At 51.3% G+C, this 21,030-nt stretch overlaps 8 protein-coding genes across 8 annotated transcripts; 4 read left to right on the forward strand and 4 right to left on the reverse strand.

Annotated features, from left to right (window-relative positions):
* Positions 1–1,793: 1,793 nt before the first annotated feature.
* AKAW2_40425A (ASCC2 family CUE domain-containing protein) lies at positions 1,794–3,836 on the reverse strand (the record flags this gene model as incomplete). Its single annotated transcript, XM_041688751.1, has 1 exon — positions 1,794–3,836. The coding sequence occupies one exon, from the start codon at positions 3,834–3,836 to the stop codon at positions 1,794–1,796; it is 2,043 nt and encodes a 680-aa protein (XP_041542505.1).
* Positions 3,837–5,315: 1,479 nt separating this feature from the next.
* On the forward strand, positions 5,316–5,825 carry AKAW2_40426S (uncharacterized protein; the record flags this gene model as incomplete). The annotated part of the gene is made up of 1 exon (XM_041688752.1): positions 5,316–5,825. The coding sequence occupies one exon, from the start codon at positions 5,316–5,318 to the stop codon at positions 5,823–5,825; it is 510 nt and encodes a 169-aa protein (XP_041542506.1).
* A 507-nt stretch (positions 5,826–6,332) lies between these two features.
* ACO2 (aconitate hydratase ACO2) lies at positions 6,333–8,825 on the forward strand (the record flags this gene model as incomplete). The annotated part of the gene is made up of 2 exons (XM_041688753.1): positions 6,333–6,377; positions 6,453–8,825. The coding sequence occupies 2 exons, from the start codon at positions 6,333–6,335 to the stop codon at positions 8,823–8,825; spliced, it is 2,418 nt and encodes an 805-aa protein (XP_041542507.1).
* A 265-nt stretch (positions 8,826–9,090) lies between these two features.
* Positions 9,091–11,654, reverse strand: AKAW2_40428A (uncharacterized protein; the record flags this gene model as incomplete). Its single annotated transcript, XM_041688754.1, has 8 exons — positions 9,091–9,225; positions 9,313–9,681; positions 9,760–9,945; positions 10,004–10,041; positions 10,102–10,992; positions 11,042–11,169; positions 11,232–11,380; positions 11,442–11,654. The coding sequence occupies 8 exons, from the start codon at positions 11,652–11,654 to the stop codon at positions 9,091–9,093; spliced, it is 2,109 nt and encodes a 702-aa protein (XP_041542508.1).
* Positions 11,655–12,023: 369 nt separating this feature from the next.
* Positions 12,024–13,272, reverse strand: AKAW2_40429A (D-mandelate dehydrogenase-like dehydrogenase; the record flags this gene model as incomplete). The annotated part of the gene is made up of 6 exons (XM_041688755.1): positions 12,024–12,242; positions 12,298–12,579; positions 12,629–12,711; positions 12,763–12,879; positions 12,927–13,041; positions 13,093–13,272. The coding sequence occupies 6 exons, from the start codon at positions 13,270–13,272 to the stop codon at positions 12,024–12,026; spliced, it is 996 nt and encodes a 331-aa protein (XP_041542509.1).
* A 471-nt stretch (positions 13,273–13,743) lies between these two features.
* Positions 13,744–15,032, forward strand: AKAW2_40430S (NAD(P)-dependent alcohol dehydrogenase; the record flags this gene model as incomplete). Its single annotated transcript, XM_041688757.1, has 2 exons — positions 13,744–13,809; positions 13,878–15,032. The coding sequence occupies 2 exons, from the start codon at positions 13,744–13,746 to the stop codon at positions 15,030–15,032; spliced, it is 1,221 nt and encodes a 406-aa protein (XP_041542510.1).
* Positions 15,033–18,608: 3,576 nt separating this feature from the next.
* Positions 18,609–18,950, forward strand: AKAW2_40431S (uncharacterized protein; the record flags this gene model as incomplete). Its single annotated transcript, XM_041688758.1, has 3 exons — positions 18,609–18,695; positions 18,780–18,845; positions 18,915–18,950. The coding sequence occupies 3 exons, from the start codon at positions 18,609–18,611 to the stop codon at positions 18,948–18,950; spliced, it is 189 nt and encodes a 62-aa protein (XP_041542511.1).
* Positions 18,951–19,194: 244 nt separating this feature from the next.
* Positions 19,195–20,644, reverse strand: AKAW2_40432A (uncharacterized protein; the record flags this gene model as incomplete). The annotated part of the gene is made up of 3 exons (XM_041688759.1): positions 19,195–19,311; positions 19,368–20,322; positions 20,391–20,644. 3 exons carry the CDS (start codon positions 20,642–20,644, stop codon positions 19,195–19,197), a joined length of 1,326 nt encoding a protein of 441 aa, XP_041542512.1.
* Positions 20,645–21,030: the final 386 nt, after the last annotated feature.

Genomic DNA, 21,030 nt, shown 5'->3' on the forward strand with positions numbered 1-21,030 from the left:
CACTCCCGAAGGTATATGCCTGAGATGGTAATGAGACACGATAGATTATCTTCTGCGGCCATATTTCTTGCATTATCTATTGAAATTAGCCTTTTAATTGAGACCTCACAAGGCAATATTGCATAATATCTCACCTTCGGCTCGGGTAGCAATAGTGATCTGTACATCCGACGCACCCTGACCCGGGTGTTAGCATGGATACGACGTCCGCCGACTGTGCTGATAGTAGCTTTCAGCTGATATCTAGCATAGCAGTCGCCGAGGCCCTCAATAGTGTCTGGTGTGCTGTTGGATAGGCAGAAGGTGAATGGGAACTCGTGGTTTCCAGCTGGTAGAGTAGTTGGTGATGGAGTCCCGGGATAAGGTAGAAAGTTCCAGATTTGATACATGAATAGCCGCTCCAAGAACGGCATATGATGGTGAGCTCCCTGGTATTCCGAGAAACTCTGCCAGCTATTCACATAATCATTCAGTTTGAGTCACACAGAAGGAGTGATAGTCATACTTCATGTAACGCCGCCCTTCAAAGTGCAGCTTGATATCCTTGACACAGAGTGGTTGGTTGAGGCATAACACAACCTTTCCTGTAACATGGCAGTATCCTGTCGATGATGAGTCTCCAGGAAGCCATATTATATCACTGTCGAGCCTGTTCCACGTCAGTATAACGACCCTTGTTGGGTGTAAATGCTCGCCGTTACCTGATACCAAAGTATGTCGGCGCATTCTCAGGCGGAGATGCTGCTCGGAAGAGGCTGGTTATTACCATTGCGAATTTTCGATATTCACAGATACCACATTTTGCGTATGCTGGATTCTGCTGCAAGTAGTCATATATGAGTAAACGATGGTGATTACCCGTTTTGGCGATGCCGCCGCAGGAGCGGGTAGGTTTCCTCTTTCGGAAACACCGGTATGTGTTTCAGGAAATCGATTCGATCTAGACACGCCCTGTTGATGATAGCTGTCCTGTGATCAGCCCAAGTAGTCTTTACGGGAGAATAGATTCCTTCTTGGCCGACGGCTTGCCCAATTTGACACCGGTGTTGCTCTAGGTTTTGAGGTTGTCGCCTCTCAGAAGGTCGGGTTGCGGCGAAAGCCACTCGGTTCTCTCATCTTAAGAAGACTAAACCCTAATACAATAACACAAATAACCTATGCTGTATGGGTCACAGTTATATAACCACGGAATTGAATGGGCAAGTAGAGGATATATTTGAGTATCTAGCTACCTAAGCTGCACGTCGCTCTCTACCACAGATCAGATACGCAGCAGTATGAGTCTCAATTAACGGATCCAAAAGAAATCCTCGGTACGGCTTAAGACGATAACGAACAAACCTACGGTCCTTTGTGAGCGAAACAAAAATGAGAAAGTGTTGTTTAGATGTAACTCCGATGCGTCGGTGGCTGAACCTGATAGAGATGAAATACGAGGCAGATGGGAGGCCAATTATTACCCAATCTGGGGAGGGGTGACAATGTAGAACCGTCAGAAGAAGCCCCTAGAGTTCTTGGATCGTCTGAGATTGATACCTACGCATATTCGTGTTTACGAAGTTTAAGGACTATGTGGGAGGGGGCGGACATAGATCTATTCGAATATAGAAACACAGATAAATAGTAACCCATGCTAGGCGGAGATACTTACAGGTGATTAGACATGCCACTTTTCACAGTACTTTCCATGAGTAAGCGCCTGGTTAATGCTAAAGCAAGTAGTTCTTTCATTCTTTCATTATATCATTTCCGGTAAACTCATCGACTATTGGGACTACCATCCACGCTACTAACTACCCCATCATCCCCCCAGCCCTCGCAACCTTCCTCGCTCGCTGCTGTCGACGATTATGATTCGCCCGACTAGCTTTATTCTCCTCTTTCCTCTGCCGCGCAACAGCAGGGTTACTATTCCCAGGAGTACTACCCTGCTGGCCTGCACCACGTCCCCGACCTCTCCCACCGCGTCCGCGTCCTCCTCTTCCTCTTGAGCTGTTGCTCCCACCTGCCTCACTCTCGTCGTCATCTTCCGTTCCAGCACCAGGTCTCCGATACGACGTAGCCGGCAACTCAGGTTGATTCAGCCCCCCACCATCAGCGGCACCAAACGCCATCTTATCCTCCAATCTAGCCATCCGTTTCGGATCCCTCGACAACATGACTGCCCACCCCTCGATCGCTTCATCCGTCATGCCGGTTTCGCGCTTAAGCGAAGCGCGGGGCTGTGAGCGTCTTGTGGCAGAGTCGCGCGCAAACAGGGCCGGATTAGATTTATATGTGCGGTAGAGGGAGAGTTCTGCCTCTTGTTGTTGCTCTGCTGCGGCCTTGGCATCGTCGGTGGTGGTGTCATCAATGGTTCCGCCGACGTCGGCAATATCGTAGGTATCGTCGCGTTCGTCGTCGTCGGAGTCAAAGGTGGCTAGGGCGGAAAGGATAGCAGCTTTGTTCGCGGAGTGGTGGGTGCGGTCGGCGAGGAGGTCGTCGGCTTGGGTGGTGTTGGTGCGGCGGCCGTGGTGGAGGGTAGACTGGTCAGATAGTTCGGCAAGGTCAACGTCGTTGTCGAAGATGTTTTTGCGGGCTGGGAGGGTTGACTCTGTGGGTGGTGGTGTTGAGCGGGGTGGGAGAGGGTCGTGCGGGATGGTTGAGGTTGATGTTGATGTAGGAAGTTGTTCGGATTTGTCGAGGGTGCGGAGCTCAGAGGGGATGGAGTCGTCGAGGAGATGCGAGACGATTGTTTCGGGGTCGTCGTTGTAGTGGTCTAGCAAGCGGGTGATGTAGCCGGAGCCTAGGTCGGGGAAAAGATCTTGGACTTGGGTGATCAAAGACATGCGGTGAATGTGCATGTCTTCGGGAGCGGGGGGATCCGTAGCAGCGCGGCCTTTGCCTTTGTCGAGGAGTCGCTTCTTTTGTTTTTGATGGCGACGGTGGAAGACTTTTGTTTCTTCTTGATAGGTTCGTAGACTGGTGAGGAGGTCTTGGCCTCGTTTCTGGGGGTGGGTGCTGAGATGGCGGTCGAGACGGACTAGGAGGTCTGTACTGCATATAACGTCGGATAGGAGGGTGGGCTCCTTCTTCGTTGTTGAGGATCCGACGCCAGCGCTGGATTTTAGACTGTATAGCTGGTCCAGCAGCGCGGAAAGATTCAGCTTTGGGCCCTTCAGAAGCGATGCTAGACCAACGTAGACGTTTGCTACGAGGACGCTGCGGATATCCGCTCGTTTGTGTGTTTGGTATGCATCGGCGAATGTGTCCAGAAAGTCAGATCCGGTCATGAGCACCTGGCCACAACCGGGGAGTGCGGACGCCAGGATAGTCAAGAGGCGAATGTCAGAGAGGATAGCCATAGACTTCGTGGGGTTGAGCGAGGCAAGCTCTCTGATAATATTCGTCTTGGCCTTCTCAAGGCTGGATGCTATTGTATCTTGATGCTTGTTCCAGGCATCAGACAATAGTCGCTTCATGGCAGCGCTCGAAGGGTAGGTGCAACAGATGTTCGCAAGAACATGTACATCAAGCAGCTCAGACGGTGTTGCAGAGGCATCCAGAAGGAACCTCCTCGTCAACAAGAAGCAAAGCTTCCGTAATGATCGCGCTTTAAGCCCGGCATGGAAGCCAGATGAGCCATAGGTGGCAGATTGATGATAGAAGGAGGTCAAGAAGGTCACGGCAGTTTCATCGTGGGCGGCAATTTCTTTGAATTGGGAATCAGGAGCTTCAATGCGTACTTGCAGAAGCAAGATCCACGCATCTATATAGAGCTCCCATTCGTTGGGTGGTACGGTGCTCTGCACCTCCGGGGGTGGAACCGGTGCCAAAGGAGGTAGTGGTTCCGGCATGACGCAGTGGATGGGCTTTGTCGACCGTCAAGCTCGGAAATTGTAAAATCGAATTGGACTATTTATGCTTGAACGTTGGAAGCCGACCACACGCCTGGACCATCCACCAATATCGTCACTGGGCGATCCATCAGCCCCTCTGTCGGCTGCAAATTTCAGTGCGGATCCTGACGTCAGGTGACTTGAGCCTCGGCCTCCGCTCCGTTGCGGGGACGGAGATGGCCGCAGTAGTACCTGCATGGAGACAAAGCGGATCTGCACTTTTATTTATTGTGAATATGTTTGCAAAGTAAAGGCGCATTTAGAAAAATCTAACGTAAATAGGAGATACTAGATAATTTACTACTATTGCTAGTAGCCAACAGATTCTACTCAAGCGCTGTCTAATACAATAAAATTGAGATGTATACAATGATGTCATCATCCATGCAACAGAAAAATATAATTCTACTTACTTACACAGCACTAATGAATGATTTGATTTTCATATACTCTCTACCTTCCAGTGAATATTATTCACTGAGACAGTTGTCATATATCGGATTTGGCCGACATACTTTGTGTGGCTAAGCATTTGTGGAAACTTACTTTTCTTCCTAACCCGGATCTTGGCTTCACTTCAGGGACGTCTAGATCTTCCTTGAAACCCATTGTGTGGCAAACAGCACCTAGATGAGGCGAACATTCTGTCGCACAACTCCCAAAATAAATAATTCCCCCTCTTTAGTAGTCCTTCAGTAACTCGTTTATCGCAAACTATCCACTCCATACCCCCGATCACTATGTAATGGCTCCGAACCAAAGGGTTGACCAATTGCCCTATACAGCCAACACGGATACTGAGCCGGAATCCACTAGAAATAGCTGGATAATGTTGTAAGAAGGTTGCATAAAACTGTGCATAGTCACTACGAAAAGGACAATGACACGAGTCCATCGTGGATGCCATTGGGCCCAGCTGCAAATACTCCCTCCGGACCCGAAGTATACCGGATCCGAGGGCCACTCCGGGCACCCCTGTAAAACTACTCCTCTTCCGTAATCGATGGATAATGACATCTGAAACGCGCGAGGGTACTTAGATGCCTCAAGCCTCTCTGAAAGTCCAAAATGAGGCCAGACAAATAGTGCCCAGAAATCTTGGCTGGTTCAAGAGTTCGACACACGGCCGCTGGTATCTTCAATCAGCAGTATGCGCGTTCTCGTAATTGGCGGGACCGGACGATGTGGCAGGCTTGTCATTGACGAGCTGCTGGGACGAGGTAGGCTCCTGCTACTTTATAGCACATACGATGTGGTGATTGATATGGCTAATATGTCCAAGGTCACCAGGTCACTACCCTAGCCCGAACACCTGATGCGCTGGGTGGTCCACGACCCGGTCTAGATGTCATCAAAGGCAAGTACCAGATAAAGTCTCGCTGCTGCTACTGCTTTGATTGCAGAGTGTTCCACGGCTGACATGTCTCAGGCACTCCGATGAACTTAGATGGCGTACGAGCCGCGTTCAAAGCAGACAAGCCCGACGTGGTGATTGTAACGCTGAATGCGCCTCGAGCGAGCGATAGTCCGTTTGCTGCCGCCATCTCTCCCCCTCGTTTAATGGCCGACTGCAACGCCAACGTAGTGGCTGCAATGAAAGAGTTTGGGGTCCGCAAGACTGTGATTCTGCAGGCATTCGGAGTGGGAGCATCCTGGGCTAATCTGCACATTCTGCTGCGGCTACTTATGAAGACATCTAATATGTCACATCAGTACGATGATCACAATGAAACAGAAAGGGAAGTCCTGGCCAGCGGGGTCGGTTATGTGTTTGTGAGGCCGTCGCGGCTAGTCGAAACGGAAGAAACTGCCATCAAGATATGGCCGGATGACGGCAAGGGAGTTCCCATGATGGCTAGTACGAGTCGAATTAGCGTGGCGCGATATTTGGTCGATGTAGCCGAGAGTGATGAATGGGATAACACGGCTCCAGTTATCACCAACTGAATCGAATCGGGATCGGGACGGGAGGTGGAGATGTTGCGGGGGTGGAGATTGGTGTTGTTTAATCGTTTGTCTGTTTTGCTTGTGGGATTTCTGGGTCAGGGTGGGTATGTATAATATTGATGATGTGATAATATTCCCGGCAGGTATACGGTATGCCTGGATGTGTAATGATAATGAGGAAATTTGAATAAGGCATGCATTATGTGAAATTAGGGAACTGGTTTTCATTTACTACATAAATAATGCAGACACTGCATAATACTTAGATAATGTAAGTAGTGGCTGTCCGGAATATGTGTTGTTCCACCGGTATTTGACCACATTATATTAGTGGCTTATCCCGGATGAGTCATAATCAAGATCGACACCAGATCCGGCATCGGCGGTGGCGCGAGCCAATCAAGGGGAAGGTAAAAGAAAAGTGCCACTAGCATATGGCACAGAAAATTGCTCGTCGTTGAGTCTCTGTCACTTCCCTCTGCTATCATCCAAGCAACCGGCGTGACAATGGTGAGGCAGCTTGTTTGGCAGCGGGCCACCGCCTCTCAGAGGGTAAGTCGCGCCGTTATCAGCCCGATTGACTCCCCTAGCAGCTTGGACTGACCACTCCACTTCCCCGTATTATAGTTGGCCCCGAAGTGCCTCTCTCCGCAACGACTGTTCAGTCGCCGTGGCCTGGCCACGGAGGCTTCTCCGGCAGCCTCCTCCCGCTTGCCTCCCTACCCGAAGATCGTTCAAAACCTCGAAAACGTCCGTCGCGTGCTCGGTCAGGACCGCAACTTGACCCTGGCGGAGAAGATCCTCTATGCCCATCTGGACAACCCCGAGGAGTCCCTTCTGACCGGCACCAACAATGGCCGTGACATTCGCGGCAAGGCCAACTTGAAATTGAAGCCCGATCGCGTGGCGATGCAGGATGCGTCGGCCCAGATGGCACTTTTGCAGTTCATGTCTTGCGGTCTCCCCTCGACGGCCGTGCCCGCGAGTATCCACTGCGACCACATGATTGTTGGTGAGCGTGGTGCTGACACTGATCTGCCGGCATCCATCAAGGGTAACAGCGAGGTGTTTGACTTCCTGGAGAGTGCTGCCAAGCGCTATGGAATTGAGTTCTGGCCCCCTGGTGCCGGTATCATTCACCAGAGCGTTCTGGAGAACTACGCTGCCCCGGGTCTGATGATGCTGGGAACTGACAGTCACACCCCCAACGCCGGTGGTCTGGGTGCCATTGCCATTGGTGTCGGTGGTGCAGATGCTGTTGATGCGCTGGTTGACGCCCCTTGGGAGCTCAAGGCGCCCCGCGTCCTGGGTGTGCGTCTGGAGGGCAAGCTCAACGGCTGGGCTGCCCCCAAGGACATCATCCTCCACTTGGCCGGTAAGCTCACCGTCCGTGGTGGAACCGGCTTCATCATTGAGTACCACGGACCTGGTCTGGAGACCCTGAGCTGCACTGGTATGGCCACCATCTGTAACATGGGTGCCGAGGTGGGCGCGACGACCTCCGTGTTCCCCTTCTCCCCCAACCACGTTCCCTACCTGCAGGCGACTCACCGGGCTGATGTTGCCCGTGCCGCCTCTGAGATCGCCGGTTCCGGTCCCAGGAACCTTCTCCGTGCCGATGGCGGTGCTGAGTATGACCAGCTGATCACCATCGACCTGTCGACGCTGGAGCCTCACATCAACGGTCCCTTCACCCCCGATTTCTCCGTTCCCTTGTCTGCTTTCGCCGACACCGTTCGTGAGAAGCAATGGCCCGAGTCCCTTGGTGCGGGTCTGATTGGTAGCTGCACAAACAGTTCCTACGAGGACATGACCCGTGCGGAGAACCTGGTCAAGCAGGCCTCTGCCGCCGGTCTTCAGCCCAAGTCCGACTTCTTCATCACCCCCGGTAGTGAGCAGATTCGCGCCACCCTGGACCGCGATCAGACTCTGTCGACCTTCTCCCAGGCTGGCGGTACCGTCCTGGCCAACGCCTGCGGTCCCTGCATTGGTCAGTGGAAGCGCACAGACGGTGTCCCCAAGGGCGAGGACAACGCCATCCTTACCTCCTACAACCGTAACTTCCCCGGTCGTAACGACGGCAACCGGAGAACCATGAACTTCCTGGCCTCCCCTGAGCTCGTCACCGCCATGGTTTACTCTGGAAGCACCACCTTCAACCCCATGACCGACAGCATTATCACCCCCAGCGGTGAGGAGTTCCGCTTCCAGCCTCCCACCGGCTACGCTCTTCCCAGTGACGGCTTTGCCGACGGTAACCCTGACTTCCAGCCCACTGCCGCTGTGCCCGACCCGTCCTGTGAGGTGATTGTCTCCCCCACCTCGGATCGTCTGGCCCTTCTGGAGCCCTTCGCTCCCTTCCCCAAGGGCGACCTCTCCGGCCTTAAGGTTCTGTACAAGGTCCGTGGTCAGTGCACGACTGACACCATCTCGGCGGCTGGTCCGTGGTTGAAGTACAAGGGTCACCTGCCCAACATCTCCGCCAACACCCTGATCGGTGCCGTCAACGCCGCCACCGGTGAGACCAACGTTGCCTACGACGAGGACGGCAAGCAGTACTCCATTCCGGACCTGGCCGCCCAGTGGAAGGCTAACGGTGTTGAGTGGCTGGTCGTGGCTGAGGAGAACTACGGTGAGGGTAGTGCACGTGAGCACGCTGCCCTGCAGCCCCGTTACCTGGGTGGACGCATCATCGTGGCCAAGAGCTTTGCCCGTATCCACGAGACAAACCTGAAGAAGCAGGGTGTCGTTCCCTTGACTTTCGAGAACTCTGCCGACTATGACAAGATTGATGCTTGTGACCAGGTGGCCACCGAGGGACTGTATGAGGTCTTGCAGGCTGGTGGACAGGGCTCCATCCAGCTGCGGGTGACCAAGCGCAGCGGCGAGTCGCTGGTGATCCCCGTCAAGCACACTCTCAGTCCGGACCAGTGTGCTTTTGTCCTGGCCGGTAGTGCGTTGAACTTGCTGGCTCAGAAGGCCAACAAGAAAAGTGCTTGATTAATGGGTGATGGGTGAAAATTCAGCGAAGTGTACATATATCCATCTGTTGGTGTTTTGTTCTATCTACTTTCGAGCGTTATATTAGTAGATTATGTTAGACAATAAACTGTCTGGACTTGATTCTCGCATCCTAACAGTAGATGCTATATAATTATAACCAAGGAGTTCAGCAACGCTTATGAAGCAGGCCGAAGCAAAGCAGAGAGACCATTTTGCTATTCCATCCAACCCAACTATCTGACCACCAAGTAACGAGTGTCCCCTACTTCCCATCATAAGCCCACTCCCTCCCCAAGTCCAACCTCCCCTTTTCCATCTCCTCGACCCCCACAAATTCCGGCTTAATATACCTCGCCGTCAACGCAAACCTCAATCTCTTATCCGGAATAACCGAATGCTACACAATCAGCATCCACTGCACCTACCCCAACCATCCCCATGAAACAGACATGGACGAAAAGAAAAAAAAAGGGATTAATCATACCTCAAAAAACTTCTGCAACCCCTCCCCAGTCATAACCACCAGATCTCCATGATTCACCTCCATCTTAATACACGGCGTCGCCTCCCCTCCCCCACCAGTACCACCTTTCTTCATACTCAACAGTCCCTCACGCCTCAGCTCATCATACCCCTCGCGATCAATACTCCCACTCAGCAACCCGGCCTTGAGCTCCCTCCGCCGGAGATAATTCTTGCATCCAGGCAAGACCGGATCCTCTTCGAGGAGTTTCTTCGCTCTGCTGTAGCCATGGTAGTATTTGTATTTCATGCGCACGAGCATGGTGGATTTTGCGCCTAAAGAGAGGGTGGAGATCGTTGGTCCGAGGGAGGATTCGCCGTCGTCGTGGTACTATGCATAGAGTGAATATTCTTCTGGGACGGAGATTTTGGGAGAGCAGGAAAGAGGGCAAGGGGGGGATGTACGTACCCCGATTCTCATATCCTCCAGATACCCCAACAGGAGCATTTCGTTTGGCGGAAGGAAGGTATCCCCAGCGGCGAGATGGGCTTGCTTGCTGGCCCAGGTTAGGCGGCCCATGGCCCGCAAAATTGGGGGACAGGCTTCCTTGAAGGATTTTGAGGAGACGGAGACGACGTATTTGTATGGCATACCCTGTTTCAGTTCTTTGTTAGGGTCTGGTGTGAGAATGGTAGGAAGGTTATGGACGCACATAATTAACAGCGAAATGAGCAGTCAATGTCCCGGCAACTACATACACCATTAGCATTCAATCCTTCATCCGCATAGACAAGAAGATAGATAGCTCACCCACACTCTGCGCCAACGGATACCTCCTCAACCCCAACTCCTCGCACTGCAACTGTTCAAATAACTTATCCGGCCCATTACGCCGGGTATTTATCTCGCGATTCGCAACTAAATGCATGATACTCCCCACCCCGGGAATAGTATACGTGAGCTTTCTATACGGATAGAGAGATACATCGTCAACCTCCGGAACCATGAACTTCGCGTCCCAGCTAAGCGCACGCTTAATGGGGCTCATTTCCATGTCATCTATTACCCATCGGAGAGCGATAGGTCGTATGGGTAGAATGTGCTCAAAGGGACACTTCCACTCCCCGTCCCTGTCCCTGACGGCATCATCATCGGCGCATCGCCATCCCCACCAAAACCGCCGGGAAATGCACCGCCTGCAGAGGGGACATATAATCCCTTTCCAAGTAATTCTCTTCGACAACGCATCGCTATCAGCATCTTTCAATGTGGAAAGTAAGTCCGGCACGAGGCTGTAATGTGGCTGGATAGTTGGGTCCTGAGGGAGACGGGATTTGAGGAATTTCTCGTGGAAGATGAGATCCGCTGGTGCTGAAGACGAGCCACTGATCGTCCAGAAGAGTTTACAAGATGGCTGCAGACACATCCAACCTTGATCGTATATGCGTACGCTATATTGATTGCACGCTCCGCAGCGGGCCTGCTCTGCCTGCATTGCATAATTCCTCTTATTTCTCTCCAAGGGAGAGGGGGAATGCTTCGCAGCCCACCAGCTCTTACTACCCAGATCCATCTTCTCGAACCGGACCTTTGCACCCGTTCTTCTACCGATGCGTTCGTACCACACGTGCGTGATCCGGAAATACGCCATGACATTGTATCGGTGCGGGAGGGATCTGTTTAGAAGAGTGTTGCGGTTTCCTGTAGGGTTATCAACATTGCAATGCGAATTGCGGCACGGCCTACTCACCAATCACAATCCCCACCGGAACATTTAACTCCATACTAGTCAGTATACTGCTCATCGCCGCACTATCGCCATCCTGGTCCTTGATGAGCACTAGGTCCCCGTTTGCATCTTTGGTGCAGCCGCCTCCGCTGGACATAATATTGTCAGCTCTCGACAAAGATTATGAGATTTGAAGGAGAATAGGACATACACACGAGTAATAACCACCTCATCATCCAAATACGACCGTATCCCACAGTCCGCATCGATCAGGAACCCCCAGCATATGTTCCCGTTATGATAGACTCCGCCTTGCACGGAGCGGAACCAGGGCAGGGCATCGCAGAGTTCGGGTCTGTTCTACTTAGTAATTATATAGATTAGTACGGTTGGGGAAAGAGGGACGGTAGGGTATGCGTACCTCGGCCCAGGCTGGGGGTTGGCCTTCTGTTTCTTGTTCTTGGCGCTCCGGGTGAGGGTGTGAGTGGGTATGCGCTGTAGGATTGGATATACGGGTGAAAGTAGTGGTCTTTGTAGGCCGAGACTTTCGGGGTCGTGTAATGCGTCCTGAGGTTACGGGTTGGGGTTGGGGTTTGCTTGTCGCTGTTGCCCTAATGGGTCTTTTGGGGCTCATAACGGGCGGTGTATGGATAGGTAGTTAATGAGTGGTTGTAAGGGGATATATAGAAAGAGAGTATACTATTTCGAAGGAGTGGTTGCAAGAATGGTCTGATACTGGATGGTGTGAAGTTTGGTTAGCTGGTAGTCGTGGTCATAAGCTATTATGTAGTCATGACGGAGGGGTGAGGATATTAGCATAGCGTCATCAAGTGTTCAACTGTGAGGGTCGGAAGAGCTGAGGGTAAGTTCGTTCTAAGAATAATATTTAAATCTGAACCCTATCTGAGGGGAGCTGTAACATACAGGGGGATGTAGTCTTTAGGGTATGAAATACTCTGATCTATACAATATCTAGGTAAGGTCGGTGTCTCTCACAACACATCTATTTCCCAAACACATCCTTCTGTTCCGGTACCAAAGTGATCATCTTCCCCGTTCCTACGCCGGAGCGCAGGTTATTCAACACGAGCAACTCCATCTCTCGTTGCGTCTCATAAGTCATGGTACCAATATGCGGCAGCAGCATGACCCGGGGGTTGTTCACCAACCCCGGCTCAATGGCGGGTTCATTCTCGTAGACATCCAGTCCAGCCGACCATACCTAAAGCATCACATTAGCCCGGTTACCCTTACCTTCGAAGAAGAAGTTGACTAACCTTGCCCGACTCCAGCGCCTCAACCAAGGCCTTCTCATCAATCAGCGCTCCACGCGCCGTGTTGACAATGATGACTCCATCCTTCATCTTCTGAAACTCCGACTTGCCGATAATGTGACGAGTGGACGCGTTGAGCGCCAGGTTCAAACTCAACACATCAGCATTGGCGAGCAGCTCATCAAACGAGACGTAGGTCGCTCCGTCCTCGAGTTCCGGGGACAGACGCGACCGGTTATGGTACTGGATGGTCATTCCGAAGGCACGCGCACGACGAGCCACCTCCTGCAACTCGTTAATATGATGCTCCTCGGGTCCTGTGTGCTTAACTTACACGGCCGATTCCTCCCATGCCGAGAATTCCAAGCACCTTGTTCTGGGGATCATGTCCGAGGCCAGTTTGGCCGAGAAACTTTCCTATTCCATGGTTATATTTAGTTGTGACTGGGTTGGAATGGATAGGCTCACCTTCGCGGAGCGACGAGACGGGAATGTATGCCTGTCGCAATGCGCCGATCATTAGGAAGATGGCCACGTCGGCGGTGGCGTTGTTGACTGCAACGGGAGTGCTAGAGACAGCGATTCCTGGGATACTTAGTGTGCGTCATGCTAGGAGGAGAGGCTGTGTGTACCTTTCTTTGTGCAAGCCGCGACATCGATGTTATCGTAGCCTGCGCCATTGTGGGCGATGTACTTGAGTGAGGAAGGCAGGACGGAAACTAGTTCTGCGTCGAAAGGGCCGGTGAACTGAAGCGCTTTAGCTATTTTCTTAGGTATATCGTCATGAAGTCTGCCCACCTTCGTAGAAGTATTGGAGCGATAGATGGCGACAACATCGTCGTACTGGCCGTCGCGACAGTTGCGGATAAAGTCCTCACGAGTTCCGGAGGGGAATTCCTTCAGGGTCAGAATAGAGGAGAGATCATTCCATTCGGGGATGGAATGGGTGATGGCACCGATCAGCAATGCGGCGGGCATGATGGCGATGATGTCAAGGAAAAGAGTATCCTGCGGGGAGAAGAGGGGAAAGGAAAGGAAGAAGAAAAGAAGAACAGACAAGATGTGAGGGATATACAACGGGGAAAATCCGGTTAATCAGGGCATTTATGAATGGCCGGTGGAGGTAGATCCACCATTTGGCGTGGGGGGAGACTTTCTGAATACTATGTAATCTAGCAAGATATCATCCAGCGATAATAACGCAATAATACTAGCAATCACCAGATAGAAAAGAGGGTATGCGGGGTCGGCCATCCAATTTGGGATGCCGTCGGCTATTGACCGGGTAGGAGTCAATAGCCGACGCGGAGCTCCTCCGGCGACTGAATCCATTACTTCTGATTCAAAAGATTACAATTTCTTCCCCCACGTCATGTATTGAGTTCCATTCCTCTTTTCATTCTTTTTTGCACTTCTCCTTTCTATTCCAACTTCTCTCATACATCCATCATGACCGTCAACTCTACAGAAACCACCCAGGCCCTCGTCCTGCACGGCGCCAAAGATCTCCGCCTAGTAAGAGCTTCCCCGCACCCCACTCTCATACTCTTTCTATCTTCAGAAACGTCTCTAACAGAAGCCAGGAACCGCGCCCTCTCTCCCCTCCAACCGGCAGTGAAGTCCAAGTCGCCATTCGTGCCACTGGTCTCTGTGGCTCCGACCTGCACTACTACACCCACGGGCGGAATGGCGACTTCGTGGTGCGCGAACCCATGTGCCTGGGCCACGAATCCTCCGGCATCGTCACAGCCATCGGCCCCGAGGTAACCACCCACGCCGTGGGCGACCGCGTCGCCCTGGAAGTCGGCTTTGCCTGTCGTCAATGCGCCCTCTGTCAACAAGGGCGCTATAACATCTGCCCTCAGATGAAGTTCCGCAGCAGCGCGAAACTCTTCCCCCATCTCGACGGCACCCTCATGGAACGTACCAACCACCCCGCCTCCCTCTGCCACAAGCTTCCCTCTCACGTCTCCTACGCCGGCGGTGCCCTCGTTGAGCCCCTCGCCGTCTGTCTACATGCCATCCGCCGCTCCCGGCCCCCAACCGCCGAGGACGTCTCCCTCGCGCAGTCCCTCGGCGAACCCACCGCCGCCTTGATCTTCGGCGCCGGCGCTATCGGCCTCCTCCTGGCCTCTGCGCTGGCCGCCTCCCAGAACTTCTCCTCCATCGTGGTAGCAGACATTGATGCTTCCCGACTGGCTATTGCTGACGAGCTGGGACTGGGTCTAAAGACCACTCTCATCCCCAAGGCGGATCCCGCGAACCCCGCGCCAGCCCGCGATGCCCCGGCCGCCGAGCAGACGGCTTGGGCGCTGCAGAATGCCCAGCGCGTGGCGGGGATCTTGAAGGAGTCAGCGGGTGTGGAGAAGACAGGCTATGCGCGCGTGTACGATTGCACGGGTGTGCCGGCGTGCGTGCAGGCGGGAATCTATGCTGCGGGGGCGGGTGGAGTGTTGGTGCAAATTGGCATGGGCCATCCCGTGCAGACACTTCCTGTTGGAGCGGCGGCGCTGAGAGAGGTCGACATTCTGGGAGTGTTCCGGTATGATGGGTATGCGTATCCCGCGGCCATTGAGCTGATGGCGAGTGGGAAGATGGATCGTGTGGAGAAGATGGTGGTGACGCATCGGGTGGCGCTGGCGGATGGGGATCGAGCGTTCAACCTGTCGGGCAAGGGAGTGGATGAGGAGGGGAGGCCGGTGGTGAAGGTGGTAATTGAGAGTGGAAGCGATGCTTGAGTGGATGAACTAATCTATTCAAAATGATGACGGTGACGATGACGACGATGATGAAGTTACGGAGTGTATAGTAGTAGAGCAATCCCGGAGAACAAGTCCGGATTTACATAACCCTACAGACAGTATATATGAAAAATACTATCCCAACTAGATGTTCTACTTGTTATATACCCCGTCCATACCTACATTTTCACAATATTAGTCACCTCCTCCAGTCTCTGGGTGTGAACCGTTACCGCTACCTCTGGAATAGCTTGCTTCAACACATATTCCACAACTAGGCCGGCACAATGTCACTGATGCCAATATTCAACTCTGTTAACGTTATCGACGATACGTCATCTACATTATTTCCCAGTGCTTCTGGCATATTCCTGTCTTCTTTATGCTTGAATTGGATAATCTTCTCAATACTTTCTGCTACTTCTCTCAAAAACCTTAATCCGATTAATGTGGCCCAAATCGAGAAGCCCACAGCATTGAATATTATCATGGACACGCTCGAAGGCGCTAAGTTGCAGGCAATCAAGGTCTCGGAAGACAACGTCTCAAGCTTGATAATTGCAGGGTCAGTTTGGGGACCATAAGTCGAGATGGCCTGCAATCTTAGCAAATTCTCTCCGAAATGCTGCATCAAATTCTCTCCAAAACACTGCTTCTAGATCCAATTCCTTTTTGTTTTTACCGGCCGGGGTGGTATTCTTCTCCGAAAGATGTGTCGTTCCTGATCGCGACGAGGACCCTTTGTTCTTGGTCTTATCTTTCTCCGACGCAAGCTGTTCGTACTAGACATATGTTAGCGCAATCTGCATACTTTCGAACAGGGCAATGGCTGTGAAACCAAGGCAGTTATTTGCACAGGTCCTCTTCCTTACTTCTTCATTTGTATCATCAAGGTGCAGAAGCCGGAGGAATAAATGCTGCTCTTCGAGTGTGCTGAAAGTGATCTTCCACGTTATGTCATCGGAGAAGTCACTAAGCCGGTAAACGATGAGAGCATATTTAGCTGCTTCCTGGTGTTTATCGGGCAGTCCTTGTGTGACGTTGATACTAGATGGTCATGTGTCGCATACAGGTGTGTCTCCCATGTCTTACCTTGGTACAATTTGTGCAGGTCAACGTAGCGGTCTATCGCAATAGACTTCACTCTCGGAGAGCTGTGCAGAAACCAGGTGATCTCCTCGTAGGCCTCGCGGTACAGTTTCTCTTCCATTCTGGTGTGAATAGAGTGATCTCGGAAAGGCTCTGTCATGAGTAGGTGCAACTGGTTGAAGAGATCCGATAGGCGCCAATAGCTGACCTGGACGTATCTAAATCCCGTTTGATAGTCACTTGTGAGATTCCTGGGTAAGACCAAATAAGCAGCGCCGACCAGGGTTCAGTGGAGTTGAAAGACAAATAGTATAGTCGTGGTGACAGCTGGTATGCAGGGGTGACGGAACAGCTTCCCGGATGGAATGGTAGAGATGATGAAATGACAGAGAGTGGTGAAGAGAAGAAGGTAGACGAGTCAGAAGAGAAAGACAGGGAGGGAAATGGTTCGAAAAACGGGCATTGATAAACACAGTGAATGGTAGTTTTTGCAAGATCATGCCTGCTGTTTAGGATCAGTATATACTGAATAGCACGAAATTGTTGTGGAAAATGCTAATGGTAAGGCTGTCTCTCTAACCGAAGCCCTGTGGTCATCAATCGATAAGTATAGGGTTGAGTTCCTTGCCAACATTGTATGGACCACCGTATACCCGTTGTAAACGACATACTGTAGCAAAGCAATCACTGAGGCTCATTTAGATCTAAGCAGTGCGTATATGTGAACGAATTGGTGATACATCTTCCATTGCCAGAATTGCCAGACATGTGTTTTCCAAACATTTACAAGTCACCAAGCAAGATAAGCATCTGACAATGTACTTCTCACCTCTTCCATACGCTGCCTCAATCCTTCCAACTTGCATTGTCTGCGACAGGCTCATTGCAGATCGAAAGAAGCGGAAGCCTTGGTAATTGCTACATGCAGTCACTCTTTGGCTAGTGATTTAGAAAACATCCGAGAGGCTAATAATCAAAGTTTCAAACTATCTAACGCCAACAGCCTATATAGCAATTAATTCTAATAGCTATATGCAATGGCTCCAAGTAGTCCGAATGTTGACGTGCAATGTAATCTCATTTACCAGGACCAGTCCGGTTCGGAATCTATCTGCTCTCTTTGTGAACGGCGGCTAATGACTACAGTTGTGCAAACTTTACAAAACAGGTGGCATTTTGAACAGCTTTACCTGCAGGAACAGCAAGGGTAATGCTATCTACTACACATATTTGTTACGGAGAAACGGAAGCTTACAGAATCACAGGGATCCTAGGCCATGGAGCGACCAGGAAGTGACAGCTCGAGCCTGCAATATGACGAACTGGAAGTGACAATAAATGTCGATCATAACTCCCTGACATCCGCCTCACTCTTGGAGTTAGACATGGAAGGCAAGGGCACAGTAGTACATCTGCCGAGGCGTGCCGAGCATACTGGACTTCCGAGAAGCGGACGCTGCATCAAAAGGAAGAGCCCAGCATAATGAGACTGCGACTGAAAGACGTCTTGCCAGGCAGCTCGACAGACAACCCTTTCGCCTAGTATCTGTTGCACAAGCCTGATGCAGCAGTCTATGACTTTCATTAGTGTTTATGCCTATCGGAGCAAGGCGGATACATGCACTATATTAGTGGCCATCCATGGAATATTCCAGCCACGCAATCACAGGAGCGATCGATCAAACACTTCTCCACCTCGTCATACTGTTATCCCTAGCCGAGAAGCATATGATTGATTTTACACACCAAATAATGATCCGGATAATTATTAGACCATGGATATTGGCCTATTGACCCATCCGACCGCTAGGGATAGCGGGTGTGGAGCCAACGTGAGAGATTATGTATGCCAAGGGAGATCATTGCCAGATGGGAGGGAGCATCGTGCTGGAAGACATCAAGTGGCTCACTCTTTCTGGGTACTGAGTAAGTGTATCCTTGAATAGAAACAAGTAAGTCGCAGCATCGAATTGGACAGAAGTTACCCTTAATGACTCCCTCAAACCCTCAACCGCTACCTATGTTGTTAAGTACATACTTCCACACCACACACCGTGATGCTTCCTCTCTCAATAAGAAGACTCTTATCGCCCACTTCATGCTCAAGGCATAACCGTTGAACATAATTGGTCACAATTCTAACTTCTGACAGAAAGCCACCCCTGACTGATGATCTCCACTTGATCCTCCGCAGATCACCCCCAATAGTTCCAGAACCATTACCCTTTCTTCCCCACCCCCAGCACGCGCGTAACCATCTTGTCACCCTCCTCCTACCTACTCCGAATATTGTGGTTTGGTCTAGACCAGGATATGATTATAACTCTTATCCGCTTCACGTGAACGCGCATCACGAAAGCATATAAATGCCCCTACCAGCCTACCTCTATCCCATCCATCACACATCGATTCCACCCAACCCAACTACTCTACTCATAACAATCATTCTCTAAACAAACCAAACCACAAATCAAATCCTCCACAATGAAGTTCTCCATCTTCGCTACTCTCGCCTTCCTCGGCCTTGCTCTTGCCTCTCCCGCCGCGAATTCCGCGAGCAACACTGCTACTGTATGTCCCCTCACGTCCCATGTTTGAGGTTCAGCTTTATACCATACATTATATGATCATGAGTGCTGATAAAATTACCTAAAGCTTCCCTCTGGCGCAACCTGCAACAAGGACGGAAGCATGGGCAACTGCCAAAGTGGACTCTGCGTTGTGAGTATCCTTCCTATCTTTTCTTCAACGGCACCTGTATAGAGCTAACGGGATTAATGCGTGTTATAGCAAGAGGAGAACGCCAGCACTGGAACTTGCCAGTAAATTAGCCGTTGAGTTGCTTGAAGCGGGGGTTACCACCTAGCCATAGGGGGATGTACATATTGCCGTAATGGATTGAATAATACTCAATTGACTTTTAATCAATACAACACCACCTACTTACACTCTTTATTCGCTTCTCACACTTCCCCAGAACGACCTCATACAACCATCACAGACATCAATCAATCAATCCCTCCAAAGGTATCCAACCCACTACATCCCACCTAACACTCACCTCCATCCCTTACCCCCCCTTCTCCTCCGAAACCCTCCCTACGAGCCCCAACCTCCGAAACGCCCCCCACAAACCCAACGGAACCTTAACCACCTCCTTCCCCAGCATCTTCCTAACCTCACCAGCCTGACCCATACCATCAGCAACCAATACCCCAAACATATTCAGAAGAACGAACTCACCTCCTCCCCCTCACAATGACAACCATACCCCCTAACCACAATCGCCCACCAAACCGCCTCAACCGCCTCATCACCCAACCCACCATCACCACCACCACCAACATCAACCACCCACGACCTCCCATCCCCATCCCCATCCCCACCCTCCAACAACATATCCACAAACCTCGGCACCGCATACACCGGCTTCTCCCGAATCGCCGCATCCCAGATACAGCCGATAAGATCAATCTCATGTAACGGGCTGGCTAGTCGTCGTCCGCTCGTAGTGGGTATCCCGTAGTGGAAGTTATATCCATACTTGTATTGTGCCCTGGGGAAGTTGCGCCCCGGCAGGAGGATTCCGTTGAGGTAGAGGGTTCCGGAGTGGGTGGGGTCTAGGAGGATGGTGCCGTGGGGGGTGGAGATGGTATTTTTGTTTTGGGATGGGTGGGTGAGGTGCAAGGATGTGCGGAGCCAGGTGCGGAAGGTTTGTGGTTGTAGGAGGGGGATGGAGGAAGGGGATTGGGAGGTGATGGTTATGGTGAGGGTGTTGTTGGGGGTGTGGGTATGGGTTAGGGTATTCACGGTACATGATATCCATGGAATGGTTTTGTTTGGGGGAGAGGAATCAGGAGTAAGTGGTAGGTTGAATGTCCAGATATGGTTTCGGGAGGTGATTTGGATGTTGAATCCTGAGACGAGTAGGACGTACGCTATGGCTTTGAGTCGGTCGTATTGGAAGTGGAAGAGGGCGGCGTTGTCGTTGTCGTTTTCTGGGGTATGTGTGGATTGTAGAAGGTAGGCATCGGCATTAATAAACGTGATTGTCCCTGTTATTTTGCTGTATCTGATGAACCCCATGTATCCGGGCCAGGTTGGGATTAGGGCCTTGACTGTGATATGGTTGTGGGTTTCTGAGTGCTCATGGTGGAAGGTATCTTCTACGGCGAAGGATTTGATGATTGTTTGTTTCCTAGAGGGGGAGGGGGAGGGGAGGTCAGGTAAGTAGGGCTGGAAGAAGAAGGAGTAGTACTGAGTTACCAATGTTTGTACAGTTCTCGGTACGCGTCTCGAGTATCCCATTCCTTCACGTTGTAATGGTGTATACTTAGCTGTCTGGTTGCTATTGCGGGGCCGATCTCGTAGCCGGTTTGGTCGAAGAAGGTTTCGTCGTCAGAGTCGTCAGGTTCGATATGGTCGTCTTCGGATAGCTCGGACAGGTCGGATGAGTCGGGTGCTGCGTCGGATGATGGCACGTAGACGGCCTTGTGGCTGGATGTGATTCTGAGGGGCATGTCGGTGATGCCTGAAGCTGTATCGGTGTAGGGATCTGGTATATGTGAGGTAGGCTTTGTGCAAAGGAGATGGAGTATTGTTGGATCCCAGAGAGCAAGGTGTAATTGGTAATGGAATAGGTGGTTAAAGGGGACAGAGATAGATCAAGGTCAGAAATACTGAATGTTAAGTTAGTAGGCTCGAGCAAATTCACTGGCAAAGCCAGTGACCAAATTATCTACCCCACTCGATTACCACTGGAAAATGAGTGCAATGTCGCTGCTTCGAGCTCTATGCCTAACCCAGAATAGAACCAGCATACTGCAATAGACAGAACAATATTCATCCACATAATATTTGACACCATATCTGACAAGACATATCTCAGCTCTCATCAAGAGAACAG

Source organism: Aspergillus luchuensis, chromosome 4 (genome assembly GCF_016861625.1).
Source record: "Aspergillus luchuensis IFO 4308 DNA, chromosome 4, nearly complete sequence".
NCBI lineage: Eukaryota > Fungi > Ascomycota > Eurotiomycetes > Eurotiales > Aspergillaceae > Aspergillus > Aspergillus luchuensis.